This window comes from Manis javanica, chromosome 9, assembly GCF_040802235.1.
Source record: "Manis javanica isolate MJ-LG chromosome 9, MJ_LKY, whole genome shotgun sequence".
Lineage (NCBI taxonomy): Eukaryota > Metazoa > Chordata > Mammalia > Pholidota > Manidae > Manis > Manis javanica.
In genome coordinates, this window is record NC_133164.1 from 14,176,743 (window position 1) to 14,185,030 (window position 8,288).

At 37.6% G+C, this 8,288-nt stretch overlaps 1 protein-coding gene across 3 annotated transcripts in view; it reads right to left on the bottom strand.

The window, feature by feature from the left end:
• GPR180 (G protein-coupled receptor 180) overlaps positions 1-8,288 on the bottom strand; it is a 34,060-nt gene extending 25,772 nt beyond the window's left edge. Inside the window, exons 1-2 of one of the 3 annotated variants that reach the window (XM_017653664.3) lie at positions 7,930-8,288; positions 5,358-5,516 (exon numbers count right to left, since the gene is read on the bottom strand). In XM_017653664.3, the coding sequence (XP_017509153.3) occupies positions 5,358-5,516; positions 7,930-8,278 (508 nt within the window). In that variant the 5' untranslated portion in view covers positions 8,279-8,288. The remainder of the gene's footprint in view (positions 1-5,357; positions 5,517-7,929) is intronic. The other 2 variants (XM_017653662.3, XM_017653665.3) reach the window with 2 other exon arrangements.

The following is an 8,288-nucleotide window of genomic DNA, read 5'->3' on the forward strand; positions in this document are numbered from 1 at the left end:
TCAGTTTCTCAGGTAACTACTGCATTTCCTCAGGCCTTAGCTGTCTGTCTGTCTGTTACAGAATGAGCATTAAATACATCCTCACTACACGCCATTTCCCCACTGCAGTGCCCCATGTCCCCTGGACCTTTATGCTCCCTTCTGCTTTCTGCAGGCACTTCTACTTTATCACTGAATCACAGGTAACTAAAACTGTCTTTTCCATGTCTCTATCGCTAGTGATTAAGAATATATGAGACAAAAATAAGAACTTTCAGTGATGCTTGGTGAACAAAAGGCTACTACCTCTAAGTGTCCTACTATTGTTCACTAAGTGAATAATCCATCTAATACTTTAACTTAAAAAAAATCTTGGTGTGTATCTTATTAACTGATAACATTTTTTTTTGAGAGGGCATCTCTCATATTTATTGATCAAATGGTTGTTAACAACAATAAAATTCTGTATAGGGGAGTCAATGCTCAATGCACAAACATTAATCCATCTCAAGCCTAATTCTCATCAGTCTCCAATCTTCTGAAGCACAACGAACAAGTTCTTACATGGTGAACAGTACAAGGGCAGTCATCACAGAAACTTTTGGTTTTGATCACACATTATCAACTATAAACAATCAGGTCAAATATGAATATTCGTTTGATTTTTATACTTGATTTATATGTGGATCCCACATTTATCCCTTTATTATTATTATTATTTTTATTTTTAATAAAATGCTGAAGTAGTAGGTAGATGCAAGATAAAGGTAGAAAACATAGTTTAGTGTTGTAAGAGAGCAATTGTAGATGATCAGGTGTGTGCCTGCAGAAAAAAAACATTTTTATAAAAAGAAGACAAATGTGGAAATTTGCATACAGAAGAGATTTTAGAAGACATTAGGAAGTTATTAATTTTCTTAGGTGTAATAATGGTATTGTGGTTATGTTGGAGAATGTCTTTACTCTTATAAGATGCATGCTGAATGTGGTGGGGTGAACGGCTTATGACACCACAGCTTATTTTCATATGGCTCGATTAAAAACAAAAATCACACACACATAAATATAAAGCAAATGTAACAAAACAGTAACAATTATTGAATCTATGCCAACTTTTCTGTGTGACTGAAAATTTTCCTGCTAAAAAGTTGCAAAAATGTTATTTATAGGTTGTCTTTATAAATGAGATACAGATGTACCTCGTCAGGATTCACATTTTGAGGACTTGGATTTTACATTTCAAAATTTCATTAATCTGAATCTTTGTATTAATAATTACTCCGAATCTTTGTATTACTAATACCACAGCATTGGTTTTTTGGCTATCTTAATTTAGCTGATGTGCAATTTTTTTAAACTGCACAGGTTCTGGAAAAATATAGCAAAAACTCCAGTTTGTTAAATATGTGAAGACCTTTAATAAGAATTCAATATGTGATCACTAAGTGGCTCAGAAAGAGGGCTTTTGAAATATGCAGCTTGCAATTATATAATCTGGCCCTCATTATAGAAAGGCTCTTCTATGTTACGGTCTTATCATGTGCACTTTTTCTCCTAGATAAAACAACACAAACATGAACCGTTATATTTTCACCAATACACTTTGTGATGCTTCATTTTCCTGGATTTATATCAGGTAAAAACGTAAGTATGCTTCTGGCCTTTAGTTTTTGTCTTGCTGCTTTTTTCTAGCAAGACTGGAAAACAAGCCTCTTGACAAAACTGTATGTTCATTGTTTTTGAGACAACAGACTATAGCACAGCACACATAGTCTATGTTGGTGTCATTAGTACCTCAAATATTAACAAAATTTGAATGGTGTTGGATGGCTAATTGCCCAATCATATTATAAACTAAAATGAATAGTATGAACAAAAATATACAAATAATAAAATACTAACACCTTTAAATGACTGATAAAATATACACCAAATGTACAAAATGAAATATATGCATGATGTAAAATGCTGGAAATGTTTTATATACACAAAACTATATTTAGCTCTTGTAATCTGAGAGCAATTTACTCTGAATCTTTGTTAAACTTTTTTTTTACATAGAAACTCATAATTTTTAGTGCTTTTAAATGTCTTATTTGCCTGCTTTAAAAACTCACAGAAGAATTTTTATCATTTTTTTAACTTGTTCAATGACATTATGGAAAAAGAACAAAGGAAAACTGAAAAATAATCTCTTAAACACTAATTTGGGAGACTGTAACTCACAAGCAACATGTAACACTAGAGGATTTGTCCAATCTTCTAGTTTCTAGTCTTTTCATAGTTCATAGCAGCAGTAAGGTTTTACATAAGAGTTAGTCATTGTCAGAATTCATTACCAAGTAGGTGAAAGGCTATTAACTCTTAAGTCTCATTAATAGCCAGGGAATGAGAATTATTTCTACAAAGAATTTTAAAAAATATGTGGTGTTACTACACTGTCATGAATTTAAGGACATGAATGCACCAAAGCTCCTAAATAATAATATACTGTAACTATGACAGCTAATATATAAACAACAGTGAATACAGTTTTGTAAAACTTAGCTTTTGTTATTGGAAAATAATTTTAATGAAATATGCAGAAGTGATATAATATCACCAGTGCTTAATTTATTTCAAGTCCCCAAATTTAAGCAAACAATTTTCATTCCTCAAAAATTTGTTTCCTGAAATCTTCTGTTCCAATAATTCCAAAGAACACCCTTGCGCTTATCAGAGCAGGGAATAGGAAGGGAAAATAGAAAAACAACAGCAAGAGGTTTTATAAATACAGCCCTACATACACTGAACTCCATCCTAAAGAGTTATAAGTAGAATCAGAGCATTTTAGGATTGTCAGGAAACTTAGAGGAAACTACTCCAATTTCCTTGCTGTACAGTTAAATGAAGTGCAGCTTGAAGATAAAAAGGCTGTTACAAATCACTAGCAATGATTCTGTTTAGTAGTCTGTCCATGGCACTGTATACATAAGGTCTGTGACTGAAGGTATATGATTAATACAAAAATAATGTTTTTGCAAGTGTAACAGTATATGGTATAATATTCACCATCTGATATAAGAAGACAAATTGATTCCTATAGCTCAAAGCTTTAAACTGCCTGGTAAGTTTTTAATGGAGAAGGAAAAAGACTTTGAGGTGCCCAATACAAAGCAAACGACCTACCAATCAAAAAAGCTGTCAAGCACTAAGCTTTATGACAGTTCATCTTGCAAATACTTAGTAAATGCTCAACTAAGGACTAGGATGTTATAAATTCTCATTCTCATAGTACCATGTAATGAACACTCATAGGACTTAGCACAATTCCAATTTCATTTATTCACACTGATCTGATTCACTCTTGTCACCCCCACTAACCTTAAGGACTGAAAACATGGCAGTATATTTTGGTCCCTGATGTATCACCAGTGCCTAGCACAGTACATGAAACAGTGGAAGGACTCAGCGAATGAGTGTGCAAATGAAGAGACCACAAGCCCTGCCACTCTCACAGGATGATTTCATACCAAGTAAATAATAGGTAAAGTGGCAACTCTAGTAAGTGCTGTGGAGGAAAGCAAGAGGCAAAAAAACTCAATTGTTAACTTAATGAGGGGTGAAGTCAAAGAGGGGAAGGAAGAACAAGCAGAGGGAAAGCTTGCGCAAAGGCCCCTGGCAGCACAAAAACAAAACAGCAGTACAAATAAAACGAGGTGGGAGGGGGGGACAACATTTCAGATGGAGCTGGGGGGTGGACTGCAGCCAGATCACGGTGGCTTTGCTGATCAGCTTAAGGAGGCCTGTCTTTGTCCTAACAGCAGAAGGAAACCACTGAAGTATTTAAGAGGGCAGTGAGATGAATGTGACATGTCAACTCTGCTATTCAGAAAGATCACTGCTTGCAGAGGGGACCAACATGGCTGCAGCGACCAAATAGGAAGCTACTGCACTAGCAGAGGTAAGAGGTGATGGCGGCCTGGAATAACATGATGGGAGTAGGGGTGAAGAAAAGTATTTGAATTCAAGACATATTTTGAGATAACTCATTGGTAGATCGGAAGGGGATAAAGGGATCAAAGAGGGGAGTGCTGGAGGACTGGAGGACTTTGGTTTCTAGTTTGTTTCGTGGATGGATTGTGGTGCCAGTTCCTGAAACAGGGAACACTGGAAGAGGACCAGGTTTGGATGGGCCAGATGGCAAATTCAACTTTGGACATTATAAGAACTGGAAACAGAAGGTTTGAGATTATGTATGTATATATGCAATATTTAGATGAGCAAACTGGTGTGGAAAGGGAAAAATAACTGATAATGAGCATCTGTATGAACTTCCTAGTTTATTTCTGAAATTCAGGGTTTAGGTAAATAACTAATAACAAACTGTCCTTTGATACCTGAATCCAGTTGCCAACTCACAAATCTAGATAAAAGATACCACAGTGGGTGGCATGGACTGGGGACTTCTGTTACCACTATTCTGACTAGCTGCTTTATGAGGGAACTGTTTTAAGAGAACGACTGGATGTTAGAAATGTCAGTGTTTTACTTGACTTGGCTAAAGGATTCAGAGATTCACTGATATACAGAACATGGTTGAGGAAATATATGGGGAAAAAGGGAAGAGGGATAATTTCAATTTTTTCTTATGGATGCTTCACATTCTTAATGTCTCCTACCATCAATTAACTTCAAAGAGATAAAATAGATAACAAGGCACATGCTTTTTATTTCTATATGAAAAAGATCTGCACACACTCTGGATGGCTAACACCCTAATGCCTGGGATATTGTTGATGAGAATGAAAGAGCTCAAGGATTCAGGCAACTAAGATAATAAAAGGAGAGTTTCTCTAGAAGCAAACCTATAGATTTACAAATAATGTGGTGCTGGTACATCTCCAAATGACATATTGTGTTATTGTATGACTAAGTCCCATGCTCTAATAACATGTTGCAAAACAGCATCACTTGGGCAATGGGATACGATTAATTGAGATAATACATGGTTAGTGCTTAGTTCAGTGCCACCAGATAATAAGCATTCAACAAATGTTATCACTCATTCCATGTCACCACTGGTTCAAATTATATGTGCTGTACTGGTAAGAATTATGTGACCTGTAAGAAGTCTGTTTGAAGGAAAGTATGCCTTTATAAATTATCTGGATGTCTTTTCAAAACTTTTGAACCTTAAAGGGGGAAAAAGGCATTCTATCTTTTGATCAAGGAAAAAATTAGTTTCCTTTAACCTCAGCTTAAAATGTCCTAGACAAAGTGTCATCACAGTGTGATGTGGGCTGTGTCATGAAACATCATGGTGTGTAGATACTATACTATAACATTTAGGATGAAAAAAACATATTTTATGATCAAGGGAAAAAGGAGATACTCACCTGTCAACTGAGCTTTGGCTAATTTTTCCCTGCAGCTATAATCCTGACTGTTTCCCTGCAGCTTAAGCCATTCCCGGGCTTGGAACAGGTGGAGTTTAGCTTCCTTTCCAACAGCTACTGCTATGTTGTTGATTCTGACACTCAGAAGAGCATGGTCACCTTGACATAAAAACAAAAATTATAACTAGTTTGGTCTTCTGTGGAACTGAGATGAGAGAACAATTCAACACCTCTATTTGTCAAAATGGGAATTTAAAGAGCACAAAGTTTCTTAAATCTCACTAAACTACATAAGCCACATTATAAAAAACATCCCATTCAGTTGCAAGTGAAGAGATTATTCATGTCAATTATTCAAATTAATGTGTGGTGTTTTCTCATACTGTAGCTGACAACTGATGACATTTCACTGAATAAATAGCAGTATCTGCTGTATCTGCATATTCACTGTAATAGAATTTTTGCCTAGTTTTATAACCACTCCATGTCTTTAACAGTTGTTTATAAACTAGCTAAATTGCTCACTGAAGTTTCTTTTGTTTTCTAATGTAACGTGGCTGTTAATATTTAATTACACTTTTAATGCAGAAAATAAGTATAGCAATAAAGAATAAATATAGCAAAAAAATAACTAATAGCAATAAAGTTCAAACCAATGAACTTTGGAGTAGGCATTTTACACCTAATACAAAACTTGACATCTGTGACTTTTGCAAAACAACTTTCAGAACACATGTTGTAAGACTATTATAAAATAAGCCTGGTTGCACATACCAACTACATTTAAGGCCCAGAACAGAAATGACAAAAAGTAGCTGACTCTGGGGAAAGGATTTTGGGTGAGAAGTGAGGTAGGAAACTGTTCTTTCATTTTTAGATCTATTCTGTTGTTGTTTTACTTTTATTACAACTATCACTTTAATTAAGCATTTTCAAATGCATAGCATATATCCAAGAATGTCTAAGTATCCTACATAAATTGGTCCATTATAAATGATCAAAAGTCTTAAAAGTAACTCAAAAGCCCTATTAGCATCTTAAATCACATTCTGAGTTAGAGTTCATTATTTCAATATAGTTTTAGTACTATTAGTTCACTAAATTTGAATTCACTGAGAATTGGTAATAATAAAATGTATATTTGTACACATAGTGTTAATATACTTCGAACACTATTCTTCAGTCTTTCTTGAGAAATCTGGATTTACTGCCTATGATTCTCTATGTTTACCAGATTATCATCATGAAACACTGGGGTTCTCTAAATCTCTCAGCTAGTCATGAATAATAACCTATTTTATAGCTTCCATACATCCCAGATTTTTCAGCACTGTCCAGACTGTTACCATTTATTGTGGAGACATTACTATCATTGTCAATACTCAAAGTACAGGTGACAGCCTTAAGAAACTGAAAATGTGACCTAAAAAATAGTAACAATACTCTGTTTCTAGAGCTGTTTCTTCATTCAGCCAAGGCCTGCTCCACACTAAATTTTGGAAAACTGGGTTTCATCTTTTCTCAGCTTTTTAAAAAACTTCAGATTAAAAATAAGTACTCAATTCCCCTTCCTTTACACGAATTCTGTAATTTCCCAATATATACTTTAAACTCCTTTCTCACACCAAAATAGCTTCTTGTTCCTATTATTTTCTCCTAGGAATCCTCTCTAGGACAATATTCTGATCTTGTATCTTTTAATGATAAAAACAGCATGAATCAAGGATCCTAAACTAACCTCAGTATAGCAAATAATTATTTGCAATATAGTACTAGTTAAATTAAGGGTACAAAAAATCCCCAAACTTTGAAGATGCAAATAAAACAAAGATTAAAATGAATTGCACACTCATCCACTGAAGAATTATTGATTTTTGAGGAAGACCAGAAGGTAAGTATCAAATGCACTTCTGATTTCAGAAGGGCCAGAGAGGATACAAATTATGAAGCTTCCAGGTCACACTTAATATGCATTTCTGTCAAATAAACTCTAGGCCTCTTGGTGCATTGTAAATGTACTCCTTTAGTACCACAGTAACCAAACTTGTTCTAGCAATTGTGACTAGATTACCCGGTGTTTTATTGAGTTTCCCATATCTCTGTGCTGCAAGTAGGTTTTAGGAAATTGATTTCAAAAACAAAACAAAACCGCCGTAAATCTAAGTTCTGGGTCTTAAATTTACAGGTAATTACTATGTCTTAGTATATATTATCAGGCTGAGACAGTCGTGAGCGAAAGATGCTTCTGTCAGGTTAAGATCGGGAGAGATGCAGCAGGCAAGTCACCGTACAGTCGTTTGTCTGGGGACTGGGGAAACGGTCTTCTAGGTGCAGAATACAATCACCAAGCCGGGGAGGGTGCTGAGGAGGGTGTCGGGAGCAGCACAAGTCGGGTTGGCAGTAAACGCATTCACGATTCAGGACAGCTGCTGCGGCAGCGCTGCGGGCGACGCTGAACATCCAGGTGCGCAGGGCACAGCCCCGCCTGGCCGCCGCCGGCCTCCCCACGCGAGGCAGGGAGGACGGCCCGCGGGACGGGCCCACGCGCCTTCCTGCCTCTCCCCGCACCTACCGTGGAACTCGAAGCGGCCGATGCTCTGGCCCTGAGCGTCTCGGGCCGCAGCGCTGCTGAAGCTGCCCCGCAGGGTCTTAGCGTGGCTCCCCGGCGGCCACCAGCAGCACGTGAGGGCCACCGCCAGCAACCGCAGCCCCCCCATCCCGCCTGCGCTCCGCGCCCACAACCCAGCCTCTAACCTCCGGCCCCACGTCGGCAGCTGCGGGGAGGGCGGGAGCGGGCCCGGCGTCGCCGGCCTGCCCCCGGGAGACTGACAGCCAGCGTGGCTCGCCCGCCCACCGCGAGCCGGGTGTATCCACCAATCACAGGCCCAAGTGAGCGGGACATGCAGAGGCGCGCGTCCCATCACTCCCCAG